Here is a 21,104-nt window from a genome sequence, read left to right as displayed (position 1 = left end):
TGTAGCCTGAAGGTAGAAGGGCTTCCAGGAACCCCAGTACCACCAAAAATAAATAAATAAATAAATAAATAAATAAATAAATAAATAAATAAATAAAATTGTAAAATATTCCTGATAAACCCAAATGCAAAAATTTTCAATGAACCACTAGCAGATGAAATTCAATAACGAACTAAATGTACTGGAATTTATACTTGGACTATAAGATTAGTCAAACATAAACAAATAAGTGTGAAATATTAGATGAACTAGAACATCGTCCCCATGAATGTCAATGGAGCACTTATAAAATTAAAGTATCTTTCATGATAAAAGTTATTGTCAATTTAGTCATAGAAGGAATGTATTGTAATATAGTATGTTATATTGACAAGCCTACAACAAACATCATGATCACTGGTGAAAAGTTAAAAAGTTTACTTCTAAGATCAGTGATAAGGTAAAAACGCCAACATTTGCTACTTCTAGTCAGCATAGTACTAGATGTCCCAGCCAAAGTAATTATGCAAGTAAAAAAAAAAAAAATAACAGACACCAGTCATCCAAGTCAGAAGTTTTCTTATATAACATGATCTTATACATAGAGAATCATTAATTCTACAGGCTAAACACGAAGCAATACAAGATGCCTACTCATGCCACTTTCATTGAACATTTTTTTTATACTGGGTATGAAACCCAGAAGTATTCTACCCCTGAGCTACACCCCCAGCCCTATTTTTTATTTTTTTATTTTGAAACAGGGTCTCACTGAGTTGCAAAGGGCCTCACTAAGTAGCTGAGGCTGCCCACGAACCCGGATCCTCCTGTCTCAGCCTCCTGAATGCTGGGATTACATCACTGAACATTTTACTAGAATGCCTAATCAGCGAAATCAGACTTAAATAAAAGGTACCCAACTTGGAAAGAAAGAGTTAAATTATTCAGACCTCAATATGTGTGAAATCTAAACAGGATTATAGGTGTAATAACCCTTTAACTCAGCATTTAAATTTTTAAGAATCTACCTAAAGTTGCATTCGCACATTCCTTTCCTCTTTCTGCCCATAGGTGCCCATTCCCTCATAGGGTATGAGAAGTCTTTTCTGATGGGCCAATCTGGGAAAATCCCTGGGTTTGCTCTACATACCTCTGCTTCCCTCCCTGCTGAGTGGAGCAGTGGCCATGCTTTTCCCTGAGAGAGGACCATCCCTTTCTGTTTTACTCTTACCAGAGTCCTCTTGGGAATTAACTAATCACACACACACACACACACACACACACACACACACACACACACACACCAGTTCTCTGATTCTTCCAAGGCCTCTCCATTATGGAAGATCTTGGAATCTTCTAGATTATGAATGGGGCCATGTGACCAACCTTGGCAACAGAACATGAACAGAAGTAACTTTGTGCCATCTGGGGTAGGATGGTTAAGGAGTAGATGCCTTCTCTCACCACTCTCTCCTGTGAAGTCCGGTTACAAGCTGACTTCAGGCTTGGTAGAGACTCACAATGGAAAAGGCAATGGTTTACAGACCAGTATGTTGAAATAACCTGTCTGTCATTTGAGATAATCTAATTGGACTGCTACATTAAAAATATAATTTAGCCAGGCGTGGTGGTGCACACTTGTAATCCCCGCGCTTGGGAAGTGGAGACGGGAGGATCGCATAGGTTCGAAGCCAGCCGCACTGGCTTAAGAGACCCTGTTTCCAAATAAAAAAGTATAAAAATAGGTCTGGGAGTGTAACCCGGAGGTAGAAGAGTTTCCAGGAACCCCAGTACCATATATATATAATTTATAAGACGAGCATGGTGGCATAGGCTTGTAATCCCAGCATTTGGGAGGCTGAGACTGTGGGATCGTGGTTCACAGACAGCCTCAGTTACTTTGTGAGGCCCTTTGCAACTCAGTGAGACTCAGTTTCAAAATAAAGAATAAAAAATAGGACAGGGGGTGTAGCACGGAGGTTGAATAGCCCTGGGTTCCATCCCCAGACCTGCAAAAAGATATATATATATATATATATATATATATATATATATATATATATATTGTGTTAAGTATCACAATATTTCTATTGTGTTAAGTATCCAGATGTTTCCTTAAATAATACAATCTCTTAGAACCTGAAGCAGCTATAATAATTTAGACATAAGAACTAGTGTAAATTAGTCTACACATTAAATTTCATTAAAGTATACTATCACAGTGCTAATTGAGACAGTGGCAGAAATGAAAAAAAATCACTGTAAATTTATGTGTATAATGATGCCTATCTCACGACAAAATGCTTGTATGATGTGGTAGAGGACAACAGAGAGGAAGCCTTGACAACACCCTCTATTTTCCCCGTGGTGAAGCCCTGTCTTTTCCCAGATATTGTCCTGTTTCCCGCGAGGCTTTGCCTAAGCTTTGATCCATGAAAATTCACCTGATCATACACAAGAGCACATGCATTATTTAGATGGCTCTAAACCCAGATTTCCTAGTATCATTTTTATGAGAAGCATAATGATGGAGAAGCATATATAAATATCTTTCTTACAAGTTCTTAAAAAGTTATTTTTACATAAATAAAAAAGTCACAGCTAAAATAAATTAACCAGAAGGAAGCATATTTTGAGTAAATATTATGATCTGAAGTGAATGATTGCATTTCATTTTTGCCTTAATCCTTTGCTGAACCTGTGCGTGTTGTTTAAGATGAGAAAACTGATTCAAGGAACTGTGTGGTAGACACTCTGAGCACGTTCAGACGTCATCAGGGATGTTCAAATGAACATCTGGTTATCTGACCCCCGAGCCTCCAGTGATGACAGGTACACTTTATTACATGGCGAGTGTCGTGATTTAATGAAGCACATTTATTTCAATTTGTAATATTCATTCATATTTTGAAAACATTGTTCACTTTCTATTAATTTTGTCACTTGAAAATTAATTTCTTTGCCTTATAGAAGGAACCTGCTCATGTAATTTTTTTCTTGAATTGCTTTCAGATCTCAGTAGAATCACATAACACTTGGGAAGGAATATACACCCCAGTAGGCCAGCACTGGAAGCCAGGATCGCGAAGGACTCCACAGCCACCATGGCTCTGCCTTTGGTGCTCAGGTAGGTGGGTAAGAAGCAGACCCACACGCTACAGAAAACCAGCATGCTGAATGTGATCATCTTGGCCTCGTTGAAAGTGTCCGGGAGCCTCCTGGCCACAAAGGCAATCATCAAGCTCAGAAGCGCCAGGAAGCCCAAGTAACCCAGGACGCAGTAGAAGGCGGCGGGGGAGCCCTCGTTGCACAGCAGGACCAGGTGGCCAAACTCTGCCTGTGAGTCCACATCGGGGAAAGGGGGAGAAGTTCCCAGCCACACCATGCAGATGCAGCCTTGAATCAGGGAGCCCAGGACGACGATAGCGTTGGAGCCTCGGCTCACCAGCCTCATCTGCGACGCCTTTCCAGGCCTGGTGGCTTTGAAGGCCACCACCACGATGAAGGTCTTTGCCAAAATAGCAGAAACGGCCACAGAGAAGACAACTGCAAAGAACACCTGTCTCAGGGCACAGGTGGCTGGGCTGGGCTGACCAATGAACAGCAAGGGGCAAAGGAAGCAGAGCATCAAGGAGACGAGGAGGACGTAGCTGAGGTTTGTGTTATTTGCTCTCACGATGGGGGTGTGTCGGTAGAGGATAAACAGTCCTAAAATCAGAGCAGTGAGGACAGCGAAACTAATGGCCACAGAGACCAGAACAACTCCTAGAGTGTCTTCATAGGACAAAAATGTCAGAATTCTGGGGAGACACTGAGTTCTATCCTTATTTACATAGTAATCTTCAGGGCACTTGACACACTCACTCATATCTGAAAGGACACAGATGGATTAATTCTGTTCCTCTATCATGCCCCAAATATACACATAACAGATATACATGTAGAACAGATTGTAATTGTATTCTGAAGAAAATGTACACACACTATCATTGGACTACATTATTGAAAAAGTAGATGAATATCTTCCTTAATGTAAAGAAATATCTAACACATATTTGATTCCATAAGAAATACACAGAATGAGTTGAATTGAACAATGAGAAGGAGCACCACAAATTTGGAAAATGATGTTGAGAGAAAACTACACACTGTTTGAAATATAGATTTGGTCGTCTATGAAAAGAACAAATAAGTTTTAGGGGTCTCACTTTTTATTGAGGTGGAATAAATTTATTTTTATTTTATTTAAATAAATAAATTATTATTTTATTTAGAATCCCCATTATAGTGCAAAATTATTTTTGCACAGTTTTTTTCATATATTTTGATGTCTTTATTCAATTTAGTAACTTTTCTGCATAAATGTAGTAAATGAATATATATGTAGGGATAAATACATTAAAGGAATTTCAAATCATAAGAAGATGTGAAGGCATATGTTTTAGAATTTGACTAAAAGGTTTTTGTATATGCCATGTTTTTTCTTTTGTGGTACTGGCAATTGAATCCAGGGACATTCCACCACTGAGCTACACCCCCAGCACTATTTTTATTCTTTATTTTGAAACAGGGTCTCACTATGTTGCAGAGGGCCTTATTAAGTAGCTGAGGCTGGCTGCAAACCTGTGATCCACCTGTCTCAGCTTCACAAAGACTGGGATTACAAGCGTGCACCCACCATGATTGGCTTATATGCTACATTTTTAATTAGAAAATATTATTTGTATACTTGTGGTGTGGAATCATATCTCATAAATTTTTTTATTGAAATTATATTTTAAATACTGAGTATTTCTATGCTGTTAATGTCTCTTCCTAAAGATTAATACAATTTAGGTAATTTATTTTAAAAATGACTTCTTCAGGGATATTATGAACAGCTGTTACAACTGGCTATGAATTCCACTCATTCTACCCCCTGCTTTCTATGTATTCCTTTGGCATGAGCATGCAGACCCTGGAGTTTTGTAGGGAAAGAACACAGAATATTTAATTTTAAGAGAGAGAAAAGGAAAAGTAGAATCATTAGACTTTTACAATCGTATATGGACAGTATTCTAATGACCTAAGGAAAAGCCTATGGGCTATATAACAAGTCTGAATGCACATGAAAGGAATTATTGCCCCCTTATGATTACATAATTACATTTTTTGTCTCTTCTTACAGTTTTTATGTAAATTCTATTTTGTCTAATGTCAGCACAGCTACCCCGGCTCTCTTGTGGTTTCCATTTGCATGAAATATAGTTTTTATCCTTTTACTTTCAGTCCCTGTAAATCTTTAAAAATAAATGAGTCTTATGTGGGCAAGGGAGTTGAGTCATTTTTTAATCTATCCAGTCAGTCTCTATTTTTAGATTAAAGGATTTAATCCATTTACATCTGAACTATAAATTATTGTCTTACTCTAGCCATTTTAAAATTGTTTTGGTTGTTCTTTGTTCTGTATTGCTACATTCCTTTCTGATTTAATGGATTTCTGTCGTACTATGATTTGAATCCTTTCTTTTTATTTTTTGGGTTTCTACTAAAGGTTTCTTCTTTGTGATTACCATGAGGCTTACATAAAATAAATAACTGTATTCACTTTTATCAGTGAGTTGTATACTTTTGTATGTTTTCGTGTGGCTAATTACTTTCTCCTGTTTGGCTTTTTCCATAACTATTTAGAGAGATTCATTCAAACTAATGGATATATCCATAGTTCATTTTTTATAAAAAGTAATATTTTATGGTATTAATATAACCACAATTTATTGGACTGTTGAGGTCCATTTTCATTGTCTGCAATTTGAGGTTATTACAAATAAAAGATGCTACAAACAAAAATAAATAAAAGAGTTATACGCAGCCCTTGTTAAATTTAAATCAGATGTATAATCCCATATTTGAAAAAAAATTTTTTTTTGGTGGTACTGTGGTTCCTGGAAACCCTTCTATCTCCAGGTTACACTCCCAGACCTATTTTTATACCTTTTTTTTTTTTTTTTTTTGGAAACAGGGTCTGTTAATCCAGCGCGTCTGGCGGTCCTCCTGTCTCTGCCTCTCAAGCTCGGGGATTACAAGCATGCGCCACCACGCCTGGCTAGCCATATTTGAATCTTTAAGATCATTTTACCTGCCCTGTGATGATTTGAATCTGAAAATTGGAAGGTAAGGATCATACTTAGGAATATTCTCTGAGAGTAGAGAAAGTATTTGAATCATTGCAAAGGAGCAAAGTCATGATACAAAAAGGAGAATTTATAAAAAATTTGTCACACATTAATATAGTTGACTGATTTGATAGTATTTGTGAATGGATGTTACAATAATTTAGTGATGAATAAATAATAAAGAAAGGCAGAGTGGTTAAAAAGATGTACATTACAGCCGGGCGTGGTGGCGCACGCTTGTAATCCTCGCACTTGGGAGGCGGAGACAGGAGGATCGCGCAGGTTCGAAGCCAGCAGCACTGGTTTAAGAGACCCTGTTTCCAAATAAAAATATAAAAATAGGTCTGGGAGTGTAGCCTGGAGGTAGAAGGGCTTCCAGGAACCCCAGTACCACCACCAAAAGAAAAAAAAAGATGTACATTACATCAGAAGAAAATGAGCTTCTGCAATTTTATAAATGGTATATCATCCTGATTGAGATGGGTATATTTGGAAAGATATCAGGAGAGTAAGCTTTCAGAAGACTGGAAATTATCAACTTGTTGGAGGTGGTTGCAATCCTGGAAACCAATGTATTACTGCATAAGCAGAATTCTTAAACTCACAGAATAAAGAGATTAAACTCTAGAAGCCAATAATATGAATGGGGTTCATAATTTAATGTGACTCCTCAGCCCTCGATATTTGACTTTCTCCAAATTCAGATGTTAAGAAAATGGAGGAAAGAAATCAATGCCATGACGCTTAAGTATTTTGAGACTGTGAGATAAGGTATTATGTGTCACTGACCACCAGATGTGAATTTCAGTACAGACATGAGGACTATAGAGGGTTTTATATGAAATCTATGTGTCCTTGGATTTTTGGCCTCAGATGTGAGAGCTTTGGGTTTCTCTGTTCTTGCTACAAAAATGATAAATTCTCATATGAGTGTTTAAAGCACTGAAACCTATCAACTGTACCACAGCAAAATTAGAGAATAGGATTTCCCATTATACTCATTTCATTAAGGTGTTTCCCAAAAGAAGCATTTGCAAAATGTCTTCTGTAAACAGAGTCACAATTCTGCAGTCTGCCTTACACCTGCACTGTCCATGTCACTACTGAAAATCCAAACTGAACATGCATACAGTTACTTCATATAATGATGCAGGTAACATTGCAATAAATTCTGTATTGGACGCCTGTGCATTTCAACTCTCACTCCTTTAAGAAATTGTCAGTGTTTCACTCAGAAAGGATTGAAAAGTTATTTTACCCATGTGCTTCCTGATTCAGTTTTGGTTATAAAGCCTATTAACTGTGATGTACCAAATCACTGTAATCCTCCAAATTAAAAAAAATCATTTTCCCATGTATCACAAACAGAACAAAACAAAACAATTTTGGTATACCTTGGCTGGTAATAAGGCAAGTGTCCTGTATTTATTTCCCCTGGTTCTGTCTCTCAATTGGCTGAGTTCCAATGGCGTGTGACTCATTAGTTCTCAAATCCACACAGGACATGAAGCAGCGGTACCTCCAGATTCTCCTGCACCACAAACCTGGTTATCCCATCCTCTGCAAGTGCTGTTCCCAGCCCGTCAGCAATTCAGAGTTCGCCTCCACTGCACAGTCACTGGGCTGGGCAGAACACTGTCACTGGGAGGCCCAAGTGGAAGGACCCATCACAGTGGAGCTATAGAGGTTTAGATATTTTCCCCATCATCAAACAGGCTATTGATGGCGATGCCCCCACCAAGATGGCAGAGGTTAGATTGGAAATGAATGACTCCATCACTTTCTTTCTCTTCAACATCGGTAGATTCCTAACTTTACGTTAACATCTGCTTTCAAAATATTTAGTGTGTGAGAGCTCCTACGGTCCGACTCCTTCCTATTCAGTCTCCCAATCAGAAAACATGTTTTTATTGTAAATATTACCAAGAATTTTCTTCTTTTTCAATTTTTAAACATTTTTATTATACATATATGTTAGGTGCTGAATATCAAACCCAAGGCCTCACACATGCTAGGAATGCAACTAGGTCTGTGTTGTATCCCACCTCTAGGCCCAGTGTCCCTATCCTACCTAAAATGATTTCATGGTTTCACACTTGGTAGTATGTAGTACGCTGCCCTACATTATCTGACCCCTGCCACGTCTCTCATATTAATGACTGTCAATTTCATATCCCTGCTCTATCATTTACTAACACTGATATTTGATAAATTTCTATTAAGCTTATTTTTCTGCCTCAGACATTCGTATAAGCCCATTTTCTGCCTAAAGTCATTTCACTGTTTTGCAAAATCTGGCTCTGTTTCATCCCCAAAATCTGAGTTCAAATGTTACTGAATGGAAATGTCTTCCCTGACCCCTCAATTCACATTTGCCATTCTATATTAATTTCCTACCATTACACTCTTTTTTCTAGAACAAACTACAATTGACAATCACATATTTATTTTGTTCACATACTAAATATTTAATTCCTTCATAGGCCATAACCCGCTTGAATACTAAAGGATGTCTGCTTGTTAAGCACTGTGTATCCCACCTTTGACAGTTAGCTGCGATGAAGTCTGTAAATAAGTAAATAAATATGAAATTATACAGTATTGGTTGAACAGTTTCCCCTACAAGAAATGCTAAAGCCCTAACAACAGATACCGATGACATGTAGCCTTTATTGGAATCTGCATCACTGGAAAAGTAATCCAGTTAAGAGGAGGTCATTACAGTGCTCCCTGACTCAGTATATCTGGTAGCCTTAGGAATAAAAAAAAAAAAAAACCCAGCATGTGGGGACAGAAAGGGAGGAGGAAAGACAGAGGAGGCCTAGCACGGTAGAAATGGAAGAGGAAGAGCCAAGCACTGGTGGTCACCAGTGGAAGTCAGGAGGAGCAGGAAAAGACTCTGTAGCTTTCAGAGGAAATCTAATCGTGCAGAAACCTTTGTTCTGAACTCCAGAACTGTGAGAAAATTCATTCCTGTTGCTGTTGGCAAGTCATGAGGTAAATAGAAAATTAGTGAAAAGGGTTCAGTGAGTCAGTAATCCAATTTTATAGGGTACTTTATATTTTTAAAATGAATAATCTTATATTAGATCCATACCTAAGATTTAATGATATGGAGGACAACCATTGGTGGGAGGGGGGAAGGGAAAATGGGGGCGGGGGGAAGAGGGCACCAAATATAGTTTACATGTATACCATTTATGTTCAATAAAAATTTTGTTTAAAAAAATTTAAGGATATGGAAAGTTTGGAAAGAAAAATAAAGAATATTTTACAGTGAAAATCACAGGTACTTGGACAACTACTTTAGCTCCAAATTTTTTAAAAAATAAAATAAATTTCCATTTGATGAAAATTAAATGTTGAAATAAAATGAAAAAAAGATACATCCAGACTCACATTCAAATATGAACATTTCCAGAAGCAAAAGGAAATACCTTTCCATCATCTATTGAGAATTTAACTGCCAACCCAGCAGCAATAATTTGTATGTGATTTATCCCTGACTATTTTTTTTTTTTTTTTTTTTTTGGTGGTACTGGGATTCCTGGAAACCCTTCTACCTCGGGGCTACACTCCCAGACCTATTTTATACTTTTTAAAATGTGGAAACAGGGTCTCTTAAGCCAGCGCGGCTGGCTTCGAACCTGCGTGATCCTCCTGTCTCCGCCTCCCAAGCGCGGGGATTACAAGCGTGCGTCACCACGCCCGGCTCCCTGACTGGTTTTAACACCATTTTATTTTTAGTTTTTGGGATTCTGTATTTAACCATGATTTGGGTTGATACAATCATTATTTTTACCTTTTGCTATTTGTAATGTTCTGATTGTTTTATACAAATGTGGATAGAGATAAATACCTTTCTCCTTTATTGATTTTTAAAAAGAGTCTGACTTTTTCTTCGAATAGGATCTTTCCTCCATTCCCTCTCTTCTTCCCACTGGGATCCTACCTCCTCCTACTCTGTTTACAGGCCACACTGCCTCCGTGGCTGAGTTCTGGGAAATGCATTCCTGTGCATTTTCTGTACACTACATCTCATTGCAGCCCTGCCAAACAGCTGCTAACTCATTAATTGACTTTTTATTCTAAACATTTTTTACTCTTCATTTCTTTTTTTTTTTTGAAACTAGTAGCTGAACACAGAAACATTCTATCTCCAAGGTAGATCAAAGCCCTTTGTAACTTTTATCTTGAAACAGGGTCTCGCTACGTTCCTGATGCTGTCCTCTAACTTGCAATTCTCCTGTCTTAGCCTTCCAAGTTCTGGAGTTACAGGAGGTCTGGGCCAACACTGCTGGCTTTTGCTCTTCATTTCTAAAAGATAAAAATATTTTAAAAATATTGTTTGTTTATTCATAATCTGATATCTTGTCACTTCTGCGTTTCTATGGATAGTTTTTTTTTTGTATTTTTTCCATTTTTTATGAATAGATTTATTTTTTAACTTACTGGTACACTGTAAGCATACATCTTATTGAAGTTCAGGGTGATGGAGGCATACATTCACACAGTACTCACTGAGTTCTTCTCCATTTCCCACCCAATTCCCTCCTCTACCCTTTTTTCCCTGTGCTCAGCACTGTGATTGGCTTTGAGAAGTTTGTTCAGGTACATTGTGGCGACTGGGGCTCAAGTCCTCACCCATGCTAGGCAAGCAACTAAGACTAAGCTCCACCCCTCCTCTCTTGCCCAATGACCCTATCCATCCTAAAGTGATGTCACGGCATCCTACTTCTTAGTATGGCCTGAAGTGTCCCACATTACCTGACTCCTGCCCACGTCTCTCCTATTAAGGACTACCAACTTCATACCTCTGCTCTATAATTTAGTAACACGGATATTTCATCAATTCATATCAAGCTTGACTCTTACCTCAGACTGCAGCATTCCACTGTGCTCTTCCTAGAGCCATTTTTACTGGTTTTCAAAATCTGGTCCATTTCATCACTGATATCTCACTTGAGACTTCACTAAATGCAAATGTCTTCCCTGACCCCTCCATTCACATTTGCCTTCCCAGTTAATTTCCTGTCATTACACCATTTTCTTTTCTAGCACAAATCACAACAGGTAATCATGGATTTGCTTCTGTCAATATATTAAAGATTTAATTCCTTCGTAGGCTATAACCTGCTTGAAGACAAAGGTGTCTGCATGATGAGCACTGGGTACCCCCACATTTAACACACTTATCACAGCTGGGAAGTGCATATGAATGTTTGTAAGTAAATAGATAAGTAATTATATGTTACTGCTTAAGTACTTTCCATATGAGATATGCTAAAACCCTAACACCAGATACCTGTGAAACATTCACCTTATTTGGAAATAGGATCACTGAATAGGTAACTGAGTTTGGGGAGGTCATTACAGTGCACCCTGACAGAATACACTGCACATTATGGGAAAAAGAAAACAGTGTGTGCAGTCAGAAAGGAAAGAGGAAAGCTAGGCAAAGACAGAGGGAGACTGGAGTGTGTAACTGAAGGAAGAACCAAGGGCTGCTGACCACCAGGGGGAGCAGGAGAGGCCCTCTGCTCGACAAGTGTCTGAGGAAACATGACCAGGCTGAATCCTTGGGCTAGACAGTTAATGTCACTGGAGGCTATCATGATATAAAATACAAAATAAGATTAGTGGAAATGTTTCAATGGGGCAGTAATCCAGTTTATAAAACACTTTACACATTTATTTATTTATTTATTATTTATTATTTTTGGTACTCCTGGATAGAACCCAGGGACTTTTCAACCTCTGGGCTATACTTCCAGACCTATTTTATACTTTATTTAGAAACAGGGTCTCACTAAGTTGCTGAGAGCCTCACTAAGTAGCTTAGGTTGGCTTCGAACCTGTGCAATCTCCCGTCTCAGTCTCCCAAGCGCTGGGATTACAAGTGTGCACCATTGCCAGGCAACACTTTATTTACACTTTTTTTTTTTTTTTTTTTTTTTTTTGGTACTGGGGTTCCTGGAAACCCTTCTACCTCTGGGCTACACTCCCAGACCTATTTTTATATTTTTATTTGGAAACAGGGTCTCCTAAACCAGCGCAGCTGGCTTTGAACCTGCACGATCCTCCTGTTTGTGCCTCCCAAGCACAGGGATTACAAGCCTGCACCACCACGCTTTACACACTTAAAACGATAGACTGTTATATAATATCTAGACCTATGATTTAATGACACAGAAAGTTTGGAAATGAAAATAAAGGGTGTTTTATAACAAAAATCTCAGGCTCTAAGACAACCATCAATGCTCCAAAAAATTGAAGATGATAACTTTTCCCATCAAATGGAAATAAGATGGAAATAAAAAGGAAGAAGACTCATCTAGGCTCATATTCAAATGTTAATCTTTTCAAAAGCAAAAGGAAACACAAAGTGTGAGATGGAGAAACACCACAGATGACTACAGCATCTAAATGAGACAGGACGTTTCCCAGGCAGGTTACCAGGGAAGGTGACTAAACCCAGGAAGTCCAGGTGAAATATGATGAGCAGCTGTGCAGGGAGTCAGAGTCTGCGAGGGAACTGACTTGAGCGTTAAATACAAACTGTCAGCCCATGACTTGTCTCTGTCCCTGGATATGAAATCGCCTCAATATAACATCGTCAGTAGGCACATGGGTGAGATCTGGCTACTGTCAAGGCATTACACCTACATATATGAACATGAATTTGCTTTCAGGGTATCAGAGATATTATTTTACCAAATAATCTCTTTCATTAATTCTATACAGAATGTTACTGTCAACTTAGCAATTGTCATTTGTATGTGCTCTAACTTTTCTCCTTGGCTTCTTTCAAACCATACAATATATATGTATATTGTATACAATTCTGCAAAATATATATTGTATGCAATTCTGCATTTAACCACAATCTCTCTTGATAAAGATAATCATTTTTACATTTTCATATATAGAATGTTTTCATAGGTTTAATAGGTAAAGGAATATTTATCCTTTATCGATTTTTGAAAATAATCTGATAATTTCCCTCCAAATAGTATCTTTCCTCCATCCCTTGATTTGCTCCTCCTGGCATCCAGATCTCATGCCATCCTGCTTACCTCTAATGTTTCCTACACGGCTGTTCTGGATCATTTCCTCAGTTGCATTTTCCCTACAATAAATCTCATGACAGTCTTGCCCAATCAACTACTAACCCATCAACTGACTGTATACTTTATACGTTTTACTATTCATTTATTTTGTTTTGTTTTGTTTTTGAAAAGGGGGGTAAACTCAGGGGCATTCTACTTTTGAGCTACACCTATTGCCCTTTTCACTATTTAATTTAAACTCGTCTTGTTTAGTTCCTGCTACTGGCTTCTCCTGTCTGGCCTCAAAAGTACTGAGATTACAGATGTTGATCGCCACTCTTACCTTTTCATCTACACTTATAAAGAATAAAAACAGTTTATGCACAATATGACATTGTTACCTCTAATGTTAAAAACTAGTACTTTAACTTATTATTTATTATTTCACATTAACTTCTGAGAGTGCAGTTGGAGGAGGGTTCCTCCCAGAGAGTACAGTATCTGCTCCTGGGGGTAGCCAGCGGGCACCACCAACCTGAACTAACTCCGCTTCCTGCCAGGTGCACCTGCTCCCTGAGCTAAAGAAATGGAGGTCTTCTCCCTCAGAGCTGAAGGTCTGTGTCTCTGTAATTCTCATTTTACTTAGTATTAAGCCATGTTTCAACTTATACCTTTTCCACATTCAGAATAATTTTTAGGAATTCTTACCTGTTTCATTTGCAAACTCCCCATCTGGGCAGATACTGCATGCAAAGCAACAGATTGGCTTTTCTTCAATAGCTGTTTTTTTGAACCCAGGAGGACAATTAGTGTAGCAATCAGTAGAAGGAGTCTGAGTAAGAGAGATGGAAGAAGGTGAGCTGGTCCAGAAACAAATTGAGCAATTCCATACAGGTGGGAGATTCTGAACTTTATGTGACATAAGAACTTAACCAAGAACTTAGGAACTTCTGGAAAATGTCTAATGACCCCGATGTTCCTCGTTACTATGCCCCACCTCTCTTTTCAATGTGCCGCTGAATTTAGGGGGTGAATAATGTCTAACCAAGACCTAATATAAATATGCATATTACAGTAAAACCCAAGTGCTACATTTTTATGTCCTATTCAAGAGACTATTTTTATCCAGAAATACTCATTTCACTTCTCTCATTGGAATCAGATGTTTAAATTACCACTGATGCCATGAAATTTTAAGAATTTATCTCCCTTAGCAAATTGCTAAGGTGATCTGATTCTACTATTTAGGCAACAAATCCATTTAATCTGTACCAGCAAAGACAATCTGTTTTTAACTAAACATGAGGAAACAGTTTTCACATGAATCCGAGGGCAGAAAGTTCCCATACTTGTCCTCACAGCAAAGTAAGAAGTAAGGGAAGTCTCCACCCAGTGAGGTCCTGAGTTTTCCTCAGTCCCACTCTGTGAGCGCTCTGGATTCTGAGGAATATCCCCAGCACGCCCATCTAAGGGGATGCTCACCTCATTGTGGTGCTCACCCCACGTGATCAGTTCATCATTTAGTGATAAGTGCTGGGCACCGTGTGATTGGAACGTGAACTCTCCAACCTTCACCTGGGCTTTGGTTCCATTCAGCAGAGACTGGTAGTTAAAGATGTCAAGCCGGGTCGTGGACGTCGTCTTGTTCATGATGTTCCCCTTCCCAACACTTCTTTCCAGTTGGCCTCTCTGCAGGAATGGGTGGAGCTGAAAGTGAAATAATTTTTGGACTGTGAATTCACAAAGCCTAGAAACAGGAACAAATGGATTGACTTTCATACAACCTCTTTTCTTCTATGTCTCCATCAAACACTTATATTAAGCTTAATATGTATCCGAGGAAGGTTTATGGCTATTTGCTTTATATATATATTGGGAAATAGGTTTCATAAAATCTACATGTGAATTACTAATGTTATCTTAATTTTGCAAGTGCCGAGAATTACTTTTTGATAACAGCTTATTTATCGAATGACTTATTCTTTCATTGAAATGCATGACATTTAATTCCATAGAGGACTTAAACCAACAATATATGCATGTAAATTTCACAAGAAAAATATCTAAAATTAAAATCTAGAAGTATGTCCACTGAAGTAAATTGTTCATTGCCAATATTATAAATGTGAATTAGATGAAAGACACTTAAGAGATAACTCAGAGATTGTTGTGAATAAGCTAAATAACCTCAAGAGAATACATATATTTTATTTTATATTCTAGTATATTCTTTGGGTGCATTGTAATTATGCTTCATAATGAGGTTCTGAGTGACAGGTGTATCCCTGAGCACAGCACTTGGTGTGTTTTCCTGAGCAACCAGCTCCATTCCCTACACTTCTCTGTATAGTGATTGAAATTAATAATTTCATATATGTACACAGCATTATTTAAACTAGTTCCTTCATGAAGTCTCCCTCTACTCAAACCCTCTAAAAGAACAGTAGGAATGAGATATAATTCTGAGTTGACAGTTTGAAAAGAAAAATATTATTAATCTTTAGTTAGAAAACTAAGAAAAAAATTAAAAGTTCATTAAAAATAAAAGCAGAAACATCAGTACCACAAAAATAAAAAATTAATAAAATCTTACTATGACAATTAAATGCCAATAAATTAAAAAGTTGTGAAAATGATATTTCTATCACATACAGATGACCAATCCTTAATTATGAAGAAATAGAAAATATGAGCAGATTAATAATGAGTACAGACATGAGATTAATAAATATCTTCCAGAAAATAAAAGCCCAGGATCAAATAGTTTCATGGATAAATTTTACCAATACTTTAAAGGACAATGAAGGTAAGTAATACTTCTCAAACTCTTCCAAATCATTGAAAAGGAGAGAAAACTGCCAAATTTGTTTAAGAAGGTCATTATTGCCCCCTTACCAAAGCTACATAAGTAAACTCACTATGAAAATATCACAGGAAAATAATAGCAAGTTCAAGGACTTCATGTGGTAATTTTGGAAGACTCTGATTTAAAAGAGAATTCTTATGAAGTGTAATGTATGTAACATAGTGGTAGAATACCCCTGTATTTAACCCCTGATACCACAGGACAAATAATAAAGAAAAGAAAAAAACATAAACATGTACTCCCACGCATATTCCAGAATCCTCACCAAATACCAGAAAATGGATTCAACAGCATAGCAAATGGAGCTCAACAGGATTGCAATTTGCAGAAAGCCTCAGTTTTCCTGGATTCAAAGGGCTAATATAATTCGTATGCTCATGTTATCAAAAATTTGTTAAGGTTCAACATATCTCAATCAAAATTTTAGTGAGGTTTTCCAAAGATTTTTAAAACAATTCTAAAATGTATATGGAACCACAAATGATCTCAAACACCAAGGCTATCTTGATCAAGAGCAATAAGCCATAGGCATTACATGCCATAATTTCAGATTACATCATAAAATAACAGTAATAAAATCAGGGTGATATTGACATATAAATAGATATATAAAGCAAAGAATCAGAATTGAGGTTCATAAATAAATTGGATTTATCAGGTCAAGTTATTGAGAAAGGCCATAAGAATATAAAATGGGCTAAAACGTTAAAAGTTCATCTTTTTGATTAATATTATTGGTAAATCTTGCTCTCCACATGTAAAATAAGAATTAGAATTGTTATCTTAAACCAACTACAAACCATAAGCTAGAATACAAAATAAAATAATATTTTTACAAATCAGCTATACAGCAAAAAGTACATTGTTGTTGATTAGGAAATTATATTGAGTATGCAAATTCTGCAGGACTCACATGATTAATTTAGCATATAAAAGTTCACAAATTAAAATAAATATAAAACAATTTATGAAAGAAAATAGAGATTTAGAGAAAACTTTTTCATAATTTGAGCTTGAAACATGGTTTTCCATAGTAAAGAGTTATTATGTGAATCCTGGTATTACACAAAATGCAGAGAAATAAATTTCAAATGTTATTATTATCTAAATATGAAATTAAAAGCAATGAAATAGAAGAAATCCATAGGATATTTTTCTGCTTTAATGCAGAAGAAAAAGCTTTAATCATAAAGAAAAAATGAATAGGACAAAAATCATTAACCATAAAGGAGAAAAATAATAAATTGAACTCCAGAAACAATAAGATTATTTGATAATCAAAATAAAATAATCATCAGATCACAGAGGAGAAAATGTGCTCAATAAATATATCTGAAAGCCTGTATCAAAATATTCATAAGTAAAAAGAAAACAGACAAAAACTAGAAAAATATGCAGAAGTTGGACACGACAAACTGAAATTAAATGACAAATAACATATGAAAACATGTTCATTAGCAAATGAATCAATAGTTTGTTAAATCATCAATCCTTCTAACAGTAAAATATAATGGTAAAATGAAAACAAATGAGAAATCTATTTACTTATATGAGATATTTACAATATACTATAGAGCAAATCACTATTATTAAGAAAAAATAAAAAGAACCTATTTCATGATTGCCTATTTCTATATAGATATGAATATCCCCAGAAGTAATATGATAAACTCATTGAATAGAGCTATCTTTGCCAAAGTCAATATCATTGACCATTAATGAAGAAAACAACTAAGATGTAGGTAATATATACTTAGTAAAGTAAAAGAGGACAGTTTGGGTTGTAACACAAAATTTTTTAAATGGCCACATGGAGTGTTTTGATGTTTTATTTGTTCTCAAAGAATCAAAAGTAATAAAAAAAGGATAACCACATAAGACCCCAAATATTATTGATGAAATAAGCTCAGTATCTGGTAAACATTTTACCAAAAACTATGATTAGTTTTGTGATGGAATATTTAGATTATCAAGGCAGAAAAGATCAATCTTCTGAAAGCACTTTGCTATAAGTATCATTTCCTATAAAAGGAAAACTATTAAACGATCATTAATCAAAAAATTAAAAGAACAACCCACGGCCTATTGGTCTAGAAAAACACAAGAATGAGCTGCTCCTACCTGCCAAGGATGAGGAGTCAGGCTCTCATCTTTCTCAAAAGATTGTTCTTCCACTTGAAGTGAGAGTTGTTCATGAAGAGCCTGGGCAATGGCGTGCACAGCAGCATACACCTTGTGACTCTGGGCTGAGGTGTTCATGTCCCAAATATCTAGACTTCGACTTGCCAGGGTGTCATTTTGTGCACATCGACTCAATATTATGGTTCCATCTTTAGACAAATGTGGACATTCAAATATCATAGACCACACATCCTGGATAAAGATATCATGAGGATATTTTGCAGGCTGAACACTTCTGAGAAAATCTTTAAAACCAGGAATCTCATCCATGTAGACAGAAAATGATAATCCTCCACCAAAGTATTTATAACTTTGACCTGGTCCAAAGGGCATTGTTGTTATATCCCAATCAGAGATTGTGACAAAGATAATACCAGTTATATCAATGCAAAAAAAGTTATATACAAATCTCAGAAGAGAATATGTGTCACCAAATACAATGCTGATATCTGTAGATGTGATTTTGTTTTGAAAACTGTCCCTATCCATTCTCTCCTCAGCAGGAAACTGTGGTATCCTTTCTGCAAATGCAACACACAGTTCATTGTCGGCCATTTCTTGGGTCATGTCCCTGAGGAACATTTCTCCCCTGATGTCATCTGGGACCACAAGGCCAACCCAGACCCAACCAAAGTGCAGCAGAAGTCGGATAATCCCCTGATACAGAGCTGCAGAGTCCCTGGGAAACTGGTAAAGAGACGAGAGCTGGACTCTGTCCCTGAGACTGAGGTCAAAGGCACCATAGCTGATCTAGACAGAAGACAAAATTATGATGCATATTCATCAAAAATTTGATTTATTCTCTTTCTTACATATACTGTAGAATTAAAACAGTTAAAGAAATCACTCCCTAAAGAAAAGGGCATATATTTTATTTCACTCATTACTTGATTTCCACTTCTTACATTTTTATACCCAGACCCATATTCCTTTTAAATGTATACTCCAAAAAAACCAGATACTTAGTGAGGGCCTTTGCAACTCAATGAGACTATGTTTCAAAATAAAGAATAAAAAATAGGACTGGGAGTGTAGCTCAGAAGTAGAATGCCCCTGGGTTCCACCACCAATACCTCAAAATAAATGTATATACCAAAAAGACACAAAAACATTGATCTACTTTTCTTATCAAGTAAAGTAAATTTTAAGAGACTATTATAAAATTTCAAATTTTCTAGTATTGATCTCTATGCTTTTGTTCACAGAAGTAATGAAATATTAATGCTGTAGATATTTCTCTAAGGCTACAATATATAATCAAACTAACTCAGAAGACAAATATATTAAGCATTTTATAATTCAAAATTAAAAGAAGTCTATATTACCTAGCAATCCCTGGGCATTCCTGTTACCTTTAAAAATATATATTTAACTATCACATAATGAAGGATTCACATCTGAATATTTTCCCTTCCCTTCATATATAATCTATTATACCCTAACCCTACATTTACTCCCAAGTTTATACCCTACTTCAGAGAAAACTTAACTAAATTTTCTCTTCTACTACTCCTAGATATTTCTTGATTTTACCTTTTGATGCTATTATATCATATATTCCTAAAGTTTCTTATTATTTTTAAGACAAGGTCACTGATGACAAATACACAAACTCAAATGGCCATTTACCAGAACTCATTTTAAGTAATCTACTATTGGCTTAAAAGAATTGATCACACCACAGACAGTGAGAAAATATAGAGGATCATTAAAAAACTATTTTGAAAATTTATAATTCAATAAACTGGAAAACATAGAAGTCAGGAGATTTCTATACACGTACAATCTACGTAAATTAAATCCACATGATATAAGAAACCTAAACTGACCAATACCAACCAAAGACATAAAAACAACAACAAAAAACCTTCCATCAAAAAAAGCCCAGGTTCAGGTGGATTCCTAGCTCAATTCTACAAGTTTTTTTTTTTTTTTTTTTACAGTAAAACTAATTGCAATGCTTTACAAATTATTCTATAAAGACAAAAGTAATGGAACCCTTCCAAACTCTTTTTATGAGGTCAGTATCAACACCAAAAACAATAAACATTCCTCAGGGGAAAGAAAATTACAAACCAATACTCTTGGTGAACATATATGCAAAAATACTCTAAACAAAATACAGTGAAATTCTTTCAAAACCACAACAAAATAATTGTATATTATGACCAAGTTGGTTTCATTCCAGGGATTCAAATCTGATTCATCATTGCAAATTAATACATATCATTAACCACATATGCAGAACTAAAGACAATAATCACATTATCATCTCAATAGATGCTAAAAAAGCATTTGACAAAAGCCAACACCCATTCATCTTAAAACACTGCAGAAAACTGGAATAGAATGAACTTACCTCAACATTATTGAGGCAATATACAATAAACTCAAAGCCAACATTACACTGAATGAAGAAAAACTGCAGGAATTCCCTTTAAAATGAAGACCAAGACACTTGTAATCCCAGCATTTGGGAGGCTAAGACCTGGAGGATCGCGGTTCGCGGACAGCCTCAGCTACTTAGTGAGGCCCTCTGCAACTCAGTGAGACCTGGTTTCAAAATAAAGAATAAAAAATAGGGCAGGGGGGTCGCTCAGAGGTCAAATGCCCCTGGGTTCCATCCCCAGACCCTCAAAAAAAAAAAAAGAAAGAAAATGAGGACCAAGACAAGGACGCCCACTCTCCTAACACCTTTTCATATAGCCCTTGAGGCTTTTTTTCAGAGTAATAAGACAAACAAAAAATACAAAGGAATTCAAATAGGAAAAGAACTGAAATTATCTCTATTTGCAGAACATTATCCTATACTTAGAGGATGTAAAAAAGTCAACCAGAAGACTTTGAGAGATGATTAAAAACTCAGCAAAGTAG

The 21,104-nt window shown here is 36.3% G+C and overlaps 1 protein-coding gene across 1 annotated transcript in view; it reads right to left on the bottom strand.

The window, feature by feature from the left end:
- Positions 1-2,929: 2,929 nt before the first annotated feature.
- Positions 2,930-21,104, bottom strand: part of LOC308269623 (vomeronasal type-2 receptor 26-like) — a gene marked incomplete at both ends in the record, with an annotated part of 28,650 nt that continues 10,475 nt past the window's right edge. The window contains 4 exons of the mRNA XM_080704990.1: positions 2,930-3,849; positions 13,892-14,015; positions 14,666-14,890; positions 18,171-18,980. Coding sequence (XP_080561116.1) covers positions 2,930-3,849; positions 13,892-14,015; positions 14,666-14,890; positions 18,171-18,980 — 2,079 coding nt within the window. The remainder of the gene's footprint in view (positions 3,850-13,891; positions 14,016-14,665; positions 14,891-18,170; positions 18,981-21,104) is intronic.

This window comes from Muscardinus avellanarius (assembly GCF_963383645.1).
Source record: "Muscardinus avellanarius genome assembly, chromosome: 11".
In the NCBI taxonomy this organism is placed as follows: domain Eukaryota; kingdom Metazoa; phylum Chordata; class Mammalia; order Rodentia; family Gliridae; genus Muscardinus; species Muscardinus avellanarius.
The sequence above is the reverse complement of the archived record's forward strand: the minus strand, read 5'-3'. Positions and strand labels throughout refer to the sequence as shown.